Raw genomic sequence first — 19,750 nt, forward strand, 5'->3', positions numbered from 1 at the left:
GGACAATAATGCCAGCTTTCAATGGACACCAGCGTTAATATCTCATTGGCAGATGTTCGTCAGATGGCTTTTGAAAGCCAGATAGCTCACAAATTTGAATACCCAGACAATTCAGTCACAGCTAAATAACACAAGACTATTGTCAAGTCAATGGACTCAAACGGATCCAGCTGTCCTGGTGTAAGGCCCAGCCCAACCATAATGTGCAAGAACCAAGGCAACCAATAGCAAGAACGCAGGCTACGCTACAGCTATCTCACAACCAGAGAGCCCTGAATGGGCAGGTGCTCAGAAATACAGACAAACCTCCAGAGGCTCGTTCAAACGCTAAGTACCCGCTGAAAGGACTAGTCTACCGTACCCTCCGAGCCTCATAGCCCTGTACCCGTACAGAGCTCCATTATGTAGCCGTGACACTGCTGCAGCCGCCCAGGCAGAGAAAACACACGCGCCCCGAGCTGCTCTCAATGCACATCCCCCTGAGACACGGCAGCAAATGTCTGCTTGTGATTTTAGCTGTCTGTTGATTACACTTGATGGAAAACAACGCCGAAGAGCTGTCTAAAGAGTGGCGCAAGGTGTGTGTGTGTGTGTGTGTGTGTGTGTGTGTGTGTGTGTGTGTGTGTGTGTGTGTGTGTGTGTGTGTGAACACCTGGAAGGGGTGTGCAAAGTCACGCGCAGAAGACTTTGCACGCGTGTGTGACTACCGTGTCCTTCTGAAGTCCACGCCCATCCCCAGTGAAATAAACGCTTGAACGAGAGACGCTCATCTAATTATGTGTTGTGGTTGGATGCCTGGCTGGCTGGGCCGTTTGTGGCTGAGCAGGTCTGGACCAATCCTGCTCTGACTCCTCTCTCTCTCACCTAGGACCATGCAAATCTGCACAGGTATTCACAATCATCCCAACAGATGAACTCTCTCTCGCCCTCTCTCTCTCTCTCTCTCTCTCTCTCTCTCTCTCTTTCACTCACTCTTTCACTCTCTCTCTCTCATCCTCTAACTCTCTTTCCCTCTCTCTCTTTCCCTCCCTCTCTCTCTCATCCTCTCACTCTCCTTTTCCCTCTCTCTCTCTCTGTATCTCTCTCTCTTCTCTCTCTCTCTCTGAGATATCATCACCCTGGGGCTGCAGCACATCGACAACACAAACGCTGAGTATTGAGAAAACATAAGCGCTGAGATGATCACAGCCACAGCGTTAGTCGTGTGTTCCCGTTCACGAAACAAAGCCTTCTGTATTGGGGGGGAGGGGGGTGGTAGTGGGGGGCGGGGAGGGGGGGTTGGAAAAAGCGACGCAGTAGCCTGCCGCCATATTCCGACAGGTCTTTACACATAGTCAGTCCATCAGGATCAGCTATAATTGAAAACATGCCTGTGATAACAACGGCATGGCACAAGGGCTGGTATTGTGGTCTCTCCTAGAGGAAGGTGTGGTCTCTCCTAGAGGAAGGGCCATCAGTGTGATGTCTGTCCGTCCCGACTGGGTGTCTGAGGCGGCATCGCCATGGAAACGCCCCCTGGGTTATTTATCTATCACACGGAGCAATGCTGGGAATGTGGGCGAGGCAGCTGACCTCCCTATATCTCCAAATAAGGCCGGACCAGAGGTGTTTATTGCAGCTATTGGCCGGAGGTCGCCACAGTTTGTGTGTGTTTGTTGAAGGAATGTGTGGTGTGACACTATAAGGGAACACCACAGCTTAGAATAAGACTAAGCATAAGAAAATTGAATCGTGTTTGTACGTGTGTGTGTGTGTGTTTGTGTGTGTGTGTGTGTGTGTGTGTGTGTGTGTGTGCGCGTGCGTGCGTGCGTGCGTGTGTGTGTGTGTGTGTGTGTGTGTGTGTGAGTGTGTGTGGCTGGTTATCTATAGAGACAGGCAGCAGAATGTCTCATATCCATCCATATGCTGAGCCTACCAGTGAGAGGAAACAGCCCGATGCTGATGTGATTAAACACTGTGGTTAATGTTCCTGCATCTCACAACCAACCAGCAATATGACCATGTAAAATACTCAATATGAGTATGCAAAATACCCAAGCCGAGGAGGTGAAAAATACGGCACTTAACCCTATTATTGCTTATAAGCTTATAAGTCGCTCTGGCAAGCACTTGAGGCAAATCAACACTGTGCCAATACTCCACCACTATACCTTGTAGAATAGAAAGAGACTCTTACATTAACTAACCAAATTTGGTGAAAACATTCCAACCGAAAGCCGCTCGTGGCCCGGGCGATGACGCGCTCACCATCACAGATGATTCAGAACGCCCACAGGTAGTTGTTCTCCTTCCTGCTGGCCTCTGGAATGCACATGACATCGTCCACGGAACCCTGTGGAAAGAAACTGGCACGCCGTTCCCCTCTAATAGCGCGACGATGAAACGGGTTTGAGGGAACATTCTTAGACACTATTATATATTTAGAAATAATATACAGAAATTCCCCAGGCCTGTGACAAAAATGTCTGTGCAGAATCCGGCTAGTGGCTCTGGCCAGGCCACAGTCATGTCTTGTGTGAACACTCCACCAAGTATTTGATTAGGTAACTACCTTGGCAGGCGGAGTTTACCGAAGAAGATGCACAGGTGGTTAATGGCAGGACTGATCCTCTGAGTGAGTGAGTGAGTGAGTGAGTGAGTGAGTGAGTGAGTGAGTGAGTGAGTGAGTGAGTGAGTGAGTGAGTGAGTGAGTGAGTGAGTGAGTGAGTGAGTGTGTGTGTGTGTGTGTGTGTGTGTGTGTGTGTGACCCACGCTAGGCCGATCAGACAAAATAGCAAACACACAACGCCTTATCATAATACGGATAATGCCAAGTTGCTTTTTTTACATTTAATCTAATTTTTATTGCAAACTATAATTTACTTAATCTGTGGGAATTAAACTGCTTTTCCGAAAGAGCCCTTAAAAATCCACGGGAAAGAACTAAAAGTAAAATGTGTGCATGAATTAGCAGGGTCTTATCCATAATCCGTTTTCCTCAGCGGTGGGGCTTCGAGGCGGGGGAGCGTTCCCTCTCTTGGGATGTCCTGGCATGTCCCTCTGGTGAGTCAACAGAGAGCGCCCGGTGTTTCCAGCTCATTACCCCGGCCCTCCACACCTGGGGACCTGCGCACGGAGCCACACTTATCACCGCTCCACACCGAACCACAGGCATGCACGGATTCTCACTATCGGTGACTGAGGGGAATTCCAGCATACACACACACACACACACACACACACATACTCACTCACTCGCACACGCGCAGGCCTTCAGGAGCACAATTGACCAGGGGATCTAATTTTGGCTCTGATTGTGCTTCTTCAAGGTGAGGGCATCTTGGGGAGTCCACGAGTCTCTATAGTACGTCTGTAGCATAGGAGTGGTTTGATTACAGCGCTGTGGCATTACAGAGTTTCTATTCCACTCAATCTATCAAAGAACAGGAAATAGTGAGAAACTGGTAAATTGTGTAACAGATGGTCATAACAGCCAATCACTTAACGAAACCATGAAACATTCATGTAGAATGCTGCATCAGTGTGATGCACGTTGCAGTGTGTCACATCGAGACTGGCAGAGAGATCCATTCCTTGGCCTAGACTTGTAGAGAGGAGGCGTGAGGGATTGTAATTGTCAGATTAAGATGTGTCAGCTCTCATCAGAGAACAGATGTCTCAAACCACAACCTTCAGTACTGAACCCTGATTCACGGCTTCCCATCCCAACACTGCATGGAGGCATGGCAAACATAGTCTACCATCATAAATCATTGTTCTCCCTGGAAGCGAGGAACGGGAATGGGTTTGAGAGTGTGTGTGTGTGTGTGTGTGTGTATAGCTGTACAGTATGAAAAGGATTTTCCTCTAAAATGTATGTTCTCCTTTGCCAAGTATAGGCAGTAGCTCGGTGATGTTGGCCGTTCTTCTCTGAGGTGCTGTAGCTCAGTGTGGCCATCAACACCCAATACTGAAGCAGATGCTCATTTCCATAATGTGTGTGTGGTCAAGCAAGCTTCGTGACCTGCGTCACCGGTCCAGTTAATGGCTACAGATGGTTGCCCTTAGCAACAGATATACCCCCGCCGTGCGTCTGAGGCTGTTTGAGGACCTGCTGCAGGACGAGCTGGCGAGTAGTACAGACAAGAGTTTCTATGGTGAGACGTACACTAAGTACACAGAGACACACATATACACAGACACGCGCACACACACCTACACACACACACACACACACAAGAGTGATGAGCTTGGCTGGTGACGCACTGATAGCAACCTGCTTTGTTCCAGAAAACAGCTGGGCCCCTGAGGGGGCGGGGCTTCAGAGGTGAGGAGGAGGTGAGGGCCGTGGGTTCTGAACCTGACCATGTATTGGAACCATACTGTCTTGAAACCTAGTGAGGTGACAATGCTGTTGTAACCGGAGATGCAGCATAAAGTAATAACAATAGCGTAGTAGTAATAATATCGTCCTTACTCCCCTGTCACCCCCTCAGGCCGACACAGGCAAACTGGACCAGGGGTCCGTATCTGAGCCAGAGACCGACAGGCACCAGTAGAGACACCCTGAGGGTCTGGGAGACAACCGCCTCATCTGTCAGGCACTGTAGACCACACAGCACCTTTACAAGGTCAAGGTCACAGAGCAACACATCCATAAAGATCAGGTGCTGTGTGTAGAACAATGAAATATCTGGCTTCACACAGAAACATTAACTTACTGGTTCATGTTGCATTGGCAAGAGAGGTCGTGTCAAACTGCTTGAAATATTTAATCGCAAAGATTTCATTTCAAGATGTTTCACCTTATTCCTGGCGGTATCGACCTCATGTAAACCAGACGTCCCTGCCAACGGGCCGATCACTGTCCTGATATTACCATCTACTATTTCCCTCTGCTGCACTCTCCTTCATCTCATCCCTGCTTCCCTCATCCACAGCTAGTCAAAACACTGTCTGTTTGGAGAAAGCAGAGGAGAAAGTGTTGCCTAGTAGTAACTCTCTCTCTCTCTCTCTCGCTCTTTTAATATTTTCCTCTTGCACAACGGGGAGAGAATCATGTGATCTTAGCGAGCCGTGAGGGAGGAGGGACACATGCAGGACACACTCTGTTAAACACATCACCTTCGCCGCATAACTCCACATCTCCAGATGGCCGTATTAATATCTTCACTTGAGATATATTAAGAAATGGATAAAAGGGACAAAAAACACACAATCATATTATTTGATAGCCGAGCTGGACGGCAGCTTAAAAAACTTCAGGAGAGGGACTCGGGGGAGCTTTGGGCTGGGGAGGATGTGAGACAGGAGTGCGGGGGGAGAGGTGGTGTTCTCTGGGGCTGGTAGGCAGCCCAGTGGTTACAGCATTTGACCGGTGACAGAAGCATTGCTGGTTCAAGTAAATTATTTTGGCTCAAATAAAGTAATTGAAATAAAATTTTGAGCCAGGTCTGGCCACTAAACGAGCTCACTGTTTCTGACCAAGATTTGTCTATGATGTGTCTGTGGTAAATCATTTTATAAATGAAAGGCACCCAGGCCATGGTAGCAGACAAGCAAGATTGCCAACACAGATTTTTAGTATCAAATGAAGATGAGGGAGTTACATAAAAATAACTCTTTAAGAAAACGCACTACCTTCATTAACACAGTAACAGGTCAAGCTGAGTCTGAATATCTGAGAGGGAAGATTGTATGGCAAATGCAGGTGTAGCAGAGCGTGCGCATTCATGCCCTCGGCGCATCTCGAGTGAGCTCACAACGGCTCCTAGCGGACAACCTTGGTATAGCAGAAACAATATTCTGTCATTGCCTGAGCATCCTATTAGGGGACCAAAGGTGCTATAGGAGATGAGGATGGCATTTTTTTGTTATTAATTAAAATTAAACTATTTAAATAAGATCAAAAGATGGGCTACTTTAAAAGCGCATCCCAAAAATGCGTTTCTATTGCATTTTATATAAAACATTATTGATGAAACAAAATCAAACAGTATCCAGTCTAAGCAAATGCTTTTGGAAAATAGGGCCCAAAAAACGAGACTGGTGAGACCACCAGTGACCGGAAACGCACGTCTATGAAATTATGGATCCAGAAATGGAATTTCAGCCTCTGGAATGTGGCGCGTTTGGTTTTTTCACCTCTCGTTCCCCCTGCACGTGCTTGTGTATCAGACGGCGCTGCGCGCGCTGTGAGGTAAGAGGATAAGCTCGTCCCTTTTTCCTTACAGCCTCCGATTGGACGAGACGCGTTCTTAGGAATGTCATGAAACTATTTAAATAGCACTTTGTCCCCTCGGCTTAAAGTTGTTTTTTTGAGTCCCGATACCAGAGAGGAGAATTAGGCTACCATTCATTAAAGGCACTCAAGGGCAATATCTTGCTTCTGTTCATATCGGGACTTTTTAATTAAAAAAGAAAATTAAAACCTTGAAACTTGAGGATTATTGTTGGATTTGTTGGATTTCAATTTCCATTTGGATTTTAATATTTTTTTCTGCTGTTTTCATTGAACAGGTGGGTGAACAAGCTTTTGATTTACTTACGAAATTCCTGCATTTTTAGGTTATATTTCGTTTATTGTTGCAGTAAATTATAGCATATTTAATACATACATTTATGTAGATCTTGTTGATCTTGGATATTGATAATTTAATAAAATATTTATTGTATTGTCATTTTCTGTAGGCATAAAGTTAGAGTGCCGCCATGAAGTTGACTGGAATCTTTTTACTACTGATGCTTTGGAACTGCGAGAGCACAAGAGTTGCAGGTGAGAGTTGCGCTGTTTGTCCTGCTTCAACTTGAATGTAAATAGCATGAGTTGCGAATGTATATTGTGCATGAGTAACCAAACTTCGTATGCTGAATTTTGAATCATGTGCTTGATATTTTATAAACTCAGTTTATATTTTATAAACTGATTTAATTGATAAAGAATAAAACCAATATGCAAAATCAGACAAAGACTGATAATAATTCTCCGCAGAGAGCCGGGACGACAATAGCGTGTTCGATCTGTTCGAGCTGGTCCAAGTCCCCAAGAAGAACCATGGGGTAACTCAAGTGAAGGGTGATGACCCGTACAGCCCCGCCTACAAGATCCTCAACCCAGACCTGATCCCCCCAGTCCCCGAGAACGCCTTTAGGGACCTAATCGACTCCATCCACGCCGAGAGGGGATTCCTCCTGCTGCTCAACTTCAAGCAGTTCAAGCGGACCAGGGGAAGCCTGCTGACAGTGGAGAAGCAGGACGGCTCCGGACCCGTGTTCGAGATTATTTCCAACGGGAAGGCTAACACCCTGGACGTAGTTTTCTCCACCGAGAACAAGCAGCAGGTGGTTTCCATCGAGGATGTAGACTTGGCGACGGGACACTGGAAGAACATCACGCTGTTCGTGCAGGAAGACCGGGCGCAGCTGTACGTGGGGTGCGAGGAGGTGAACACCGCCGAGCTGGACGCCCCCATCCAGAGCATCCTTACCCAGGAGATACCCGCCACTGCGCGCCTCCGCATCGGAAAGGGAGCGGTGAAGGACCGGTTTATGGTGAGTGGATGCGCGAGGCATGGCTGAAGAGATGACAAAGTTGCAAGCTTGTGATTTTGTATATTGTAAAGCGTTGAACTTTTATAGCCTAAACCTATGATAACCTAAACGGAAACCTAAACAGTGCGTAAAACTACCCTACCCAAATGCGTAAAGATATCTGAATGTACATTTAAACCTGTGCATGACCATTTAAAAATTAATTATTCTATTTTTTTATTATTATATTATATTTATTTCAAATTCTGATTTTAAATGCTGAGTGGTATCAGTCACTGCTATGCTGAATTTAAAAGGTGGCATTGATGCTTGCAGGGTGTTCTCCAAAACGTGCGCTTTGTGTTTGGAACGACCCTGGACGCCATTCTGCGCAACAAAGGATGCCAAAACTGTGAGTAATCATGATCAGAAAAATATGTGTTTATTTATGTGCCTCTGCCTGTTTTCCATCATGCTTTTGACAAGCATGCATAACCTTTCAAGAGTGCCTCATAGGAAGCTGTTTAAAACTCAGTGTTGCCTGGCTGAACTTAAAGTTTACAAACATACCGGTTGAAAGATGTTTTCAGTGCCAGGTAAATGGACTGTGATCCAAAAGAGATGAAACTGTAGAGACTGTAATACTGTGAGAACAATTATCCAACCAGCCCACTTATGTAACAAATACAGCCGGAGGGGTGTCCCTAAGGAGTGTGTCTGTGGCGGCCCAGAAAAACCTACGATTATACATTCTCCAGAGCTCTGAACCTGCTGTGTGCTGCTGTGTGCTTTGTCCCTTCCCTCACAGCGATCTTAACCGACACCATCATCCTGGACAACCCTGTCAACGGGTCCAGGCCTGCCATTAGGACCGACTACACCGGCCACAAAACCAAAGGTAAACTGTCCCTCATGGTGTCCAAGGGACCCCCTAGTTCCACATATCACTGTGTCCGTAAAGTAATTTTTTAGTAAAAAGTGAAGTGTTTCATCTATTAACAGTGTTTGTCTGTTTTTGTCCCAGACCTGCAGATGATCTGTGGGTTCTCCTGTGAGGACTTGGCCAGCATGTTCAAGGAGCTGAAAGGCCTGGGCGTCGTGGTGAAGGAGCTCTCTAACGAACTCCGCAAAGTGGTGAGTCGGGAAAACCCAACCAGACAGTCTGGAGTTGGTTGTGGAGTTGGTCCTGGAGAGATGTGCGTGTGTGTGTGTGTGTGTGTGTGTGTGTATGTGTGTCTGTCTTTCTGTTTCTGTCTGTCTGTCTGTCTGTCTGTCTGTCTGTCTGTCTGTCTGTCTGTCTGTCTGTCTGTCTGTCTGTCTGCCTACTCTGGCTGCTCCAATAAACTTCAGCAATCTGTATCATGACCTTCCACCTCTGTTGAGAGTATAAGTCCGAGGCTATTGAGACAAGAACAATGGGCCCTGTGGCTCAGAACAGTAGCCCTTGTCTTCTATTCATGCTGTCCACCTGCTGTTTCCTGTTCTCCAGACGGACGAGAACAAGCTGCTGATGAACCGCGTGGGCATCCACAGTGGCGTCTGTCTGCACAACGGCATCGTCCACAAGAACAACGACGAGTGGACCGTCGACGACTGCACCGAGTGCACTTGCCAGGTCAGGAGAGAGAGAGAGCTTGTATGTGTGTGTGTGTGTGTGTGTGTGTGTGTGTGTGCATCTGTCTATGCCCATAAACACACACACACACACACATACACCAACACACACACTCATTACCACTCAGCATGCTCCCGGCTTTTTCATTTATAGCCAGTAATTGGTAGAAGGCAGAACTGGCACCAGGCCGACAGCGAGGCTTCGGTAATGAAGTCTCCATAGCTCAGTCTGCTGTCAGTGGTTCAACAGGAACTCTCGTGTGACAAGAGGACCTCTCAGCAGCAACGTATCTGTAATTTAAGAAGAGGGCTTCAGCCCAGACAAACTATTCTTAATCTATTCTGTTAGATTTAGAATGTAACCACTTCTTTAGTGAAATCCCCCTCTTCCACCTTTCTGGATCCCAGTCTGCCTTTCTTTCCATCCCTCATTCACACCCCCTACAGTATTCCTCTCAGAATCAACAGACCCAGTCGTAAGGTCGGTGGCCCAGGATGTTAGCATGATTCAGTAGCGAGAGTTTGATCCCCCCCTCCATCCCTCCCTCCATGTGTCTGTTACAGCCCTGCTTGGCAGGCTAGAGTGTTTTGTTTGGGACTCAGTGCGCGGTCCAACTCTCCACTGACCCATGTTCTTCATTAGAAGGCCTTTGGACTCGCTCCCATCCCACCCTGACCCAATGGGCAGGTGGTGGCCAGCAGGGGTCCACTGGCTACAGCCAACCACCCCATAGCTCTGCTGGCACTCTAGACCCAAAAAAGACCAGGTGTAGAGAAGGGGAATGTGTATATGAGTACAGAGTTCTCCAATATCTTTTACACTGTCGTCAACATCTGCTACTGGTGGCTTACTGTCTCTCGTCTAATGAGGTACCTGGCCTACTGTGTTTCTGTCTCTCTGTAGAACTCCGCCACAGTCTGCCGCAAGATCTCCTGCCCCCTGATCCCCTGCGCCAACGCCACGGTTCCCGACGGAGAGTGCTGCCCGCGATGCGGAACCCGTAAGTTCCGATCTCCCGCTCGCCAACGTTCTAACCTTAGAATCAGAATGCAACGGAGTTAGAACTCAAGCCCACGAAAACGTGCTGCTAATTCGACGGTTCCGAACCTGGTTCACCTCGCACACTGTAACGCGACACGACACACACACACAAAGGTATACTTCATTCGAGCTGGTATACAGCGTGTTTAGAAAGTGATGCATGGTCCTGAAAAAGACTGCCCCCCTTTAAAACAACACTCCATTCACTGAGAGCTATTTGGATGTTATTGGTCAAATAAAGCAGAAAGCCGCACGTATTTCATGAGATGGGAAGCTTTCTATTCAATAAAACCCTATTCATTCTAGAGATGATTCAACTGGAATACCATCCCAGTGAATGAAAAGCATGTATGTGTTGAACATTGGCGCATTGTGCCCCAGAAACATCTTTGAATCTTCAACTTGTAATGGGTGTAATTGGCCAAATTGGTTAAAGTGGGTTGGAAAATTGGCTGCTGTTCCGAGGAGCCATCCTCCTCACAAGCTGAACTGACATGTTTCACATAGAAGGGGCTGACCTGCAATGCTCTCTCTGAACCTGAATAAATAAGGACAGACACATTCGCCATTACCTTGGTTGCCGCTGGTTAGGGCACAAGTCAAAAACCCCGGTTGCAAATTCCCATCTCCGCTTTGGTTTAAAACCAAAGCAACGTTACTCAATGGGGCATCCCTGTGCATTCAGAGGAAGGGGAGGAGGATCTCGCCGCCGCCCTGGGCCGGCGTTCCGTCTCTCAGCCTTGCTCCCCGCCTCTCCCCCCTTCCCAGCTGCCTGCCCTCTTCCTCCTCCCCAGCCGAACTCCATTAGCCGCTCAGCTTTAAGAGCTTTGGCCCCTCATTTAGGGCTTGGGGGGGGCTTTCGGTCTCTCGCTGGAATAGCCCTCTCATTGTCTCCATCTCCCCTCCCTCTCTCTCTCTCTCTCTCTCGCATTCCCTGCGCCCCCCTCCTCCCCTCTCCTCTGCAGCGAGCGACTATGCGGAGGACGGCTGGTCGCCCTGGTCTGAATGGACCCATTGTTCCGTGTCGTGCGGACGGGGCATCCAGCAGCGGGGCCGCTCCTGCGATCGCATCAACAACAACTGCGAGGGCACCTCGGTGCAGACCAGGGACTGCTACCTCCAGGAGTGCGACAAACGCTGTGAGTCCAGGCGAACGCACGGGCTTCACCTCCCGGATCGTGTTAGAAATGTTTGGGTTCGGTTTTTAAAAAACGGAGCGGGTATTGCGTTCTTTGACACGCAAGACTTCAAGGCTTAAACGAGCGCCGCGCTGACCTCTGACCTCTGTGGCCTGCAGTCAAGCAGGACGGCGGCTGGAGCTACTGGTCGCCCTGGTCTTCCTGCTCGGTCACCTGCGGCGCCGGCGTCATCACCCGAATCCGCCTCTGCAACTCCCCCGTGCCCCAGCTGGGGGGCAAGGACTGCGAGGGGGAGGGCAGGCAGACCGAGAAGTGCCAGAAGTCTCCGTGCCCCAGTGAGTATAGGCCGCATCTTATACCAACCACTGTCTGGTAGGTATTAAGATAGGCTACTCGTCCGTTGTGCTTTAAGTACCGTCTCTACAGGGGGCAGTGTTGACCTGGCCTGGCTCACACAGGCATATGCGGTGGGCATTATAAGCACTGACCCCTGCGATTCCCTCCGCTCTACAGTCAACGGTAACTGGGGACCGTGGTCGCCGTGGGATACCTGCACCGTCACCTGCGGGGGAGGAGCCCAGACGCGTAAGCGCACGTGTAACGACCCCGCGCCCAAATACGGCGGGAAGGAGTGCGTGGGCGACGCCAAGGACTCCCAGCTGTGCAACAAGAACGCCTGTCCCATTGGTGAGTCTCTGTCCACGTTCGCGTCTTAGGTAAATGGTAAATGGTAAATGGACTGCACTTATATAGCGCTTTTCCACCTTAGCGGCACTCAAAGCGCTTTACAATGGCCTCTCATTCACCCATGCACACACACATTCACACACCAATGGTGGTAGCTGCCATGCAAGGTGCTAACCTGCTCATTGGGAGCAATTTGGGGTTAGGTGTCTTTCTCAAGGGCACTTTGACATGTGGACAGTCTGAGCTGGGATTCGAACCACTGACCCTTTGATCATTGAACGACCCGCTCTACCAACTGAGCTACAGCCGCCCCACGAAGGGACCGAGATGCGTGTGAACTTAGGGTCCATATGTCCACCGCCACACCGACGGCCTGTGTTTCTGCCCTCAGACGGCTGCCTGTCCAACCCCTGCTTCGCCGGAGCCAAGTGCACCAGCTTCCCTGACGGCTCCTGGAAGTGCGGGAAGTGCCCGCCGGGTTACAGCGGCAACGGCATCAAATGCAAGGACATCAACGAGGTGAGAGGTCAACGAACCGCCGTCGTTCAATAACACCATCCTCTTCGTCATCATCGTCCTCATCCTTATCAACGTCCCTTTCTCCCCTTCTCGCAGTGTAAAGAGGTGCCCGACGCTTGCTTAGAGTTCAACGGCGTGCACAGGTGTGAGAACACCGACCCCGGCTACAACTGCCTGCCCTGCCCGCCACGCTACTCCGGCCCCCAGCCCTTCGGTCGGGGAGTGGAGGAGGCCGCCGCCAAGAAGCAGGTGAGTCCAGCGGGCCTCGCACCTTCAGAGCAGACCAGAGAGGGAGGTTCGGAGGGGTGGGGGCTGTCGTAACTATGGGTTTATCTGATAGAAGATGAGGCAGTAATTGTTTTTTTCCGAGGTGGCCTCACACCGGTCTGTTTAGATCTGCTCCGTCTCATCTGTGGCTCAGACTAAGGCTCAATGTGTATTCTCTACTGTGCTCCTTCTGGGAGAAGAGAACAGAGACTCCTAAACAGAGTTTCTGTTCTGAGAGGTTATATTAGACAGATCCTGCTCCCAAACCTGGGTTGAAATACACCTTGAAATACTTTCAATCGCTTTAACGTTTGAGTCTACCCGCGACGTCAGGTGGATGCGGTTTGCCCACCGCTCCCGTTGCCCCACATGAGCACTCAGATGCAGAAGTAAATTAAAGTATTTCAAACAAGTATTTCCACCCAGATCTTGATCCTCCTGACCCACCTGATGGCTGATCCGTCCCACTGCAGGTGTGCACCCCGCGTAACCCCTGTGTGGACGGGAGCCACGACTGCAACAAGAACGCCCGCTGTAACTACCTGGGACATTTCGCCGACCCCATGTTCCGCTGCGAGTGCAAGCCGGGCTACGCCGGGAACGGACGCATCTGCGGAGAGGACACGGACCTGGATGGCTGGCCCAATGCCGACCTGGTCTGCGTGGAGAACGCCACGTACCACTGCAAGAAGGTATGCAGAACGCGCCGCGCCGCCGTAGAGCACAGTATATTTATACTGAATATATTGAGGCCAGCGTATTTCGCATGGCACTTTCTCGTTTTAAATGCCAGGTTCTGTGGAAGGACACGACTGTAGTTAAATTAGTTGCGAATTAAATATTATCACATGCAGAGTTTTAATGTGTTACTATAATGGGTACATTGTATAATGTCTGACCTCTGTATATTTCGTAGGACAACTGCCCCAACCTTCCCAACTCTGGTCAGGAAGACTACGATAAGGATGGCATCGGAGATGCTTGTGACAGCGACGATGACAATGATGGCATCACTGATGATAGGGTAAGAGTAAACATCCACGTATCCAGACATGAAAAGGTCATTCAGTTTAAATGACTCCTTGATCATCCAGTGTGTGTGCATACGTGTCTGTGTGTGTGTGTGTGTGTGTGTGTGCGCGTGCGTGTGTGTGTGTGTGTGCGTGTGTGTGTGTGTGCGTGCGTGTGTGCGTGCGTGCGTGTGTGTGTTTGTGTGCTCAGTATGGGCACTGAGCCATGAATGTGATTCTACATTCATCATTCATGCTGTGCAATAAGAAGGTGAAAGAGAGTGAGAGAAGGGGGAAAAAAGGCAGCGGAAAGCAAACGTTTCTCCCTCCTCAAAGCCAAACCTCAAATTCCAACACCGAGGTACCACTCTGAAGGACCCACAGTGTATCCACCTAATCCCAACATTATATTTGGAACGGAGCCTAAAAATAAAACCTACTTTCATCCCCCTTCTCGCTGTAAATAGACCCACACAGTTAGCCACAGCAAATTACAAGCAGGGCATCTGAAATTAATCTCATGTTATGGATGTTTTGACTAGGTAGGATGAGTATATATACTCCAAAAATATAAATGTGTGTGTGTGTGTGTGTGTGTGTGTGTGTAGAGGCTGGTGGATTCCTCTTCAGGCCAAAGCTGATCTCCGTGGCCTCTCTCTTCTTGTTCCTCTCCCCCTCTCTTGAACAGGACAACTGTCCGTTCGTCTACAACCCCCGGCAGTACGACTACGACCGCGACGACGTCGGCGACCGCTGCGACAACTGCCCCTACAACAGCAACCCTGACCAGACGGACACGGACAGCAACGGAGAGGGAGACGCCTGCTCTGTGGACATCGATGGAGATGGTGAGCGCTGTTATTACACTCTGTTATTACTCTCTGTTATTACACTCTGTCCTCGCGCACTTGGGCACAATGAGAAGCACTCGACGGTTGTAAGCACGTTTTAAAGCTAGACAGAAAGTTTGTTCTTCCCCGTTCTAAAACCGCGGTTCTAAAGAATTTGACCCGATGAATCATCAAGGCTCCGGTTTAAGAACAGAGGTTCTAGAGCTACAAACATTCTAAAACTGCTTAAAACTGTCTTGGCTGCTGTATGTGAACCCGGCTTCTGTGTGAAACCTATGACACTATTATACTGTACACCATCCCTGAGCAGAGGCTTGTATTCCTTTGACAGGCATTCTGAATGAGAAAGACAACTGCCCGTACGTGTACAACGTCGACCAGAGGGACACGGATTTGGACGGCGTTGGAGACATGTGTGACAACTGCCCTCTGGAGCATAACCCTGACCAGGTGTGTGCCCTCATGCCTCTCGGACACACACACACACACTCACACACACACACACACACACACACACACACACACACACACGCACACACACACACACATCCACACATATGCACACACACAGCCTTTCTCTGCGTTGCCTGGGTAGCTGTAGGCCTTATCACGCCATGTGAAGGAGGAGCAAAGCCACTGGAGCTCAGGAACGCGGCAGTCTGAAGAGCCAGACGGGGGCTGGGTTCAATGGCCCATTGATGTTTGCTGGAGAGAGGGAGGGGCCCAGGGCCCGGGGCCAAGTTGTTAGTGAGGAATGGGCCGTCCCTCAGCTGTGTGCGTGGCCCCGCCGGCAAGTACTCTCTGGCCCGCCTGGTCCACCTGTGCCATGCTCAAACTAGGAGCAGGAATGTGTGGAACAACAGGACTCAGTAATGGGGGTGAAAATAGGTAAAATCGAATTCACACATCCCTACCTCCCCCGTTCCTCCTTAAGATCCCTCACTTTCCTCCTTCCCTCCCTCTCTCTTTCTGCTCCTCCCTCTCCTCCTCCCTCTCCTCCCTCCCTCTCCTCTCCTCCCTCCTCCTCCCTCCTTTCCTCTCCTCCTCCCTCCCTCTCCTCTCCTCTCCTCTCTCCTCCTCCTCCCTCTCCTCTCCTCTCCTCTCCTCCTCCCTCCCTCTCGTCTCTCCTCCTGCCTCTCCTCCTCCTCTCTCCTCCTCTCCCTCTCCTCCCTCCCTCTCATCTCTTCTCCTTCCTCCCACTCCTCTCCTCCCTCCTTCTCCTCAATCAATCAATCAATCAAAGCTTTATTTATATAGCACATTTCATACCCAGAGGCAACACAATGCGCTTTACAGAGAACAAGGGAGGTGGGCAGACATCCCACCCCTACATATTCCAGAGGGAAGCAAAAAACAGTAATCACCCGGGGGCCAGATAAGTGAGCTGTAAAAATTCTTCCCTGACCCCTCTCAACGAGGCGATCGAGCAAGCTCCTGGAGTATGTTTGTCTACCGGCTAAGAACATTTATAGAGCAATAAATAACATTAAATTACATTTTCAGAGTAAGAGAGGCTAATAACATCATAGGAGAGACATGGCAAACATTGGTGTATGTCTGTGTGTGCGTGAATGTGCCTGGGCCCAGATAGAGGCAGGGGTTTGGGTAGGGTGGGGGGTAGGAAAAGGATACGGACCCGGGTTAGGGTGAGGGGAAGGGGATCTGAGCCCAGGACTGGTGTATGTCAGTGTGTGTGTGAGTGTGCCTGGGTCCAGGTAGAGGCAGGGGTCAGGGGTAAGGTGGGGGTACCTGCTCTACTCGTACCCATTTCCTCCTCCCTCTCCTCCCTCCCTCCCTCTCCTCTCCTCCTCCCTCTCCTCCCTCCCTCCCTCTCCTCTCCTCCTCCCTTCCTCCCTCCCTCTCCTCTCCTCCTTCTCCTCTGGTCGTTTACTCCTCTATTCCTCTGACTCTGGCTTCCTGCGGCTGTGAAATGTGTGTGTAGTCCTACCAAGGAGAAAGGACAAGAGATTCCCTTCTTCAGGGGGGGTGGCTTGCATACCTGCATTAGCAAGGTGCTCTCTGAGCGGAGGAGGAGGAGGAGGAGAAGAGGAGGAGAAGTGAGGTGGAGATGGATGGCGTGTGTAGGGTTGTCTGACTGTCAGAAGATGAAAAGCGACACCAGGTTTTTGAGGCAAACTGAGCTTGGCAGGTTTAATAGGGCGAGAGTGATTGGGGCCTCAAGATAGTCCATGATGAATGAAGGGGAGGAGATGATATGAAAGAGATGACATTTTAAACATCACCGCGGTGAAATTGGATGAGTTAGCATTATAGCTAATGACAAATTCACCCAAAGGCTTTGGATCCCTATGGGTGTTTTTTCCGCTGATATTAGCATAGCACACTAACCTCATGCTTGCATTCACGGCTACAGGTGGATTCCGATGACGACCGGGTGGGAGACAAGTGCGACAGCAACCAGGACATCGATGAGGATGGTCACCAGAACAACCTGGACAACTGTCCCTACATCCCCAACGCCAACCAGGCCGACCATGACAAGGACGGGAAAGGCGACGCCTGCGACCATGACGACGATAACGACGGTATCCCCGACGACAAGGACAACTGCAGATTGGCCTTCAACCCTGACCAGCTGGACTCTGATGGTGAGCAGGATTAGAACATATAAACACCACGCCAAAGAATTACAGCCCTGGTCACTATCTCTCTCTCTCTAGGAAAGCCACAGAACTCACACTGTTTGATGATTGGTGTGTTTTTTCCAGGTGACGGTCGTGGTGACGCCTGCAAAGACGACTTTGACCAAGACAATGTGCCTGACATTTATGACGTGTGTCCTGAGAACTATGATATCAGCGAGACGGACTTTAGAAAGTTCCAGATGGTGCCTCTGGACCCCAAGGGCACCTCTCAGATCGACCCCAACTGGGTGGTCCGTCACCAGGGGAAAGAGCTGGTCCAGACGGTCAACTGTGACCCTGGCATTGCTGTTGGTGAGTCATACCTGGATGGACTGAATGAGCAGTAACTAACTAATGATCCTAATGTTACTAGAAAACAAATACAATTGAATAAAACCTTGACAAGATCGACAAGAGGAAAATGTAACAGTTTGCGCTCAACCAGGGATTCTTCTATTCTTAGAGATGTCTCAACAGCCACTGACCATTGTCTTGGTTTTCATCCTCAGGTTTCGATGAGTTCAATGCCGTGGACTTCAGCGGCACGTTCTTCATAAACACAGAGAGGGATGACGACTACGCCGGTTTCGTGTTCGGATACCAGTCCAGCTCCAGATTTTACGTGGTGATGTGGAAGCAGATCACCCAGACCTACTGGTCCAACAAGCCCACCAAGGCCCAGGGATACTCTGGCCTGTCCATCAAGATGGTTAACTCCACCACAGGACCAGGAGAGCACCTAAGGAATGCCCTGTGGCACACAGGAAACACACCTGGACAGGTAAACACATCATAATTCCCTGATAATGTTATACTCAGATTATAAAAACAGGGGGGATCTGTTTCTTCATGCCTGGTGGCAAGATTCCAAACCATTTCTCCAAACTTCAATTCAATCTCTGTCCATCTTGATGTTCTGCAGGTGAAAACTCTGTGGCACGACCCCAAGAACGTCGGCTGGAAAGACTTCACCGCCTACAGATGGCATCTGATCCACAGACCAAGAACAGGACATATCAGGTAGGTGCCAGAAACAGAACCAGTAGACCCAAGTTCACACTCTGGACTGTGTACAATACACCCAAATAATTGTTTTCTGTTTAACCTTTGATTGTGGCAACCTTCGACTTACCTCACCACCGTGCCTATGCTTTCAACCTCCACTCAGAGTGGTGATGTACGAGGGAAAGAAGATCATGGCGGATTCTGGAAGCATCTACGATAAGACATACGCAGGTGGAAGACTAGGTCTCTTTGTCTTCTCACAAGAGATGGTATACTTCTCAGACCTCAAGTACGAATGCAGAGGTAAGGAACAGGATATATCCCACATGGTAACTCTCTCAGATCAAATCATGTGACCTGTATTGGATACATAGATCGTCAATCTAACCAAAGCAAATGTTTTCTCTGTGTTCTCTTCGCAGACGCATAAACGCACGGAGCAGGACACTCTGAAAAATGCACCTTTCTTTATAAACATTACTCTGATACAAAGTCCAGGGACCAAATCATCCCCACCCACCCCCCACCCCCACCCCACTCTTTCACTTTCTGCGGCACGCAAACAGGCGGCGCGAGTGCGTGTGGTCAGCCTCAGGGTAACTTGACGCTGGTTTGGACAGAGAACCGTCTGACAGCCAGTAGAGAATCAGAGAGGGTCAGAGAGAGCCCTCTGACCTCTCATCCAATGAGAGCAGGTAGAGCTGAACAAACAGCACCCTCTCATCCAATGAGAGCAGGTAGAGCTGAACAAACAGCACCCGCTCACTTTGCCTGAGATGTTCTCTATATCCCACCCCTCTTTTTCTGTCTGAAAGACCTCATTCAACTCTGCGTGGGATTGGCTCCCCATAGACAACTATGCACTTCCAAACCTTTACATCTCTCTCTCTCTCTCTCTCTCTCTCTCTCTCTCTCTCTCTCTTCCTCTCTCTCTGTGCCTCTCTTTTAATTTCTGGATGGACGTCCCAAAGAAAAGACTGATAATTCCCTCTTTGTAAACAGAACAGATCTACCGGGCTGTAGATGCTGAATGACAGGACTCTGAGTACGAGTTTGCTCAGAGAAGGAAGAAAGCAAAAAAGACTTTTTTTTTCACTTTTATGTTTTTTGTTAGGAGAGCTTTTGACTCTAAAAGGCAGTTGTGTAACCACGAGATATGGAGGGATGATAACATGTTGGATTTATTTGTTTGTTTGTGTAAATAAGAAGAAAGAAAGAAAGAAAAAAGTACCTGCTCTACTCGTACCCATTTATATACCATTAGAGCCCATTTTTAGAGTGTTGCAGAGACAAAAGAAAACAAAATGAAATTAAAATGAGCCAAACTATTTTTGTCAATACAAAGGTTTTGTGGCTGGCATTAGATTGGTCTAGTTAAGATAAATTAACATTGTATTCTCAGGGGTATGATGGGAGCGGCCATGTTAGCATTACAAACCGTGATATATAGACAACGCCATGG

The 19,750-nt window shown here is 49.2% G+C and overlaps 1 protein-coding gene across 1 annotated transcript; it reads left to right on the forward strand.

The window, feature by feature from the left end:
- The first annotated feature begins 6,405 nt into the window (after nt 1-6,405).
- On the forward strand, nt 6,406-18,842 carry thbs1b (thrombospondin 1b). Its single transcript, XM_084439703.1, has 23 exons — nt 6,406-6,498; nt 6,670-6,754; nt 6,971-7,530; nt 7,846-7,921; nt 8,318-8,407; nt 8,534-8,643; nt 8,999-9,124; nt 10,028-10,124; nt 11,131-11,304; nt 11,463-11,639; nt 11,818-11,991; nt 12,383-12,510; nt 12,607-12,759; nt 13,251-13,469; nt 13,694-13,801; nt 14,476-14,635; nt 14,970-15,088; nt 17,013-17,247; nt 17,368-17,595; nt 17,793-18,064; nt 18,206-18,303; nt 18,452-18,591; nt 18,711-18,842. Exons 2-23 carry the CDS (start codon nt 6,691-6,693, stop codon nt 18,716-18,718), a joined length of 3,516 nt encoding a protein of 1,171 aa, XP_084295829.1. The 5' UTR covers nt 6,406-6,498; nt 6,670-6,690; the 3' UTR covers nt 18,719-18,842.
- The last annotated feature ends 908 nt before the right edge of the window (nt 18,843-19,750 follow it).

This window comes from Borostomias antarcticus, assembly GCF_949987555.1.
Source record: "Borostomias antarcticus genome assembly, chromosome: 6".
Classification (NCBI taxonomy): domain Eukaryota; kingdom Metazoa; phylum Chordata; class Actinopteri; order Stomiiformes; family Stomiidae; genus Borostomias; species Borostomias antarcticus.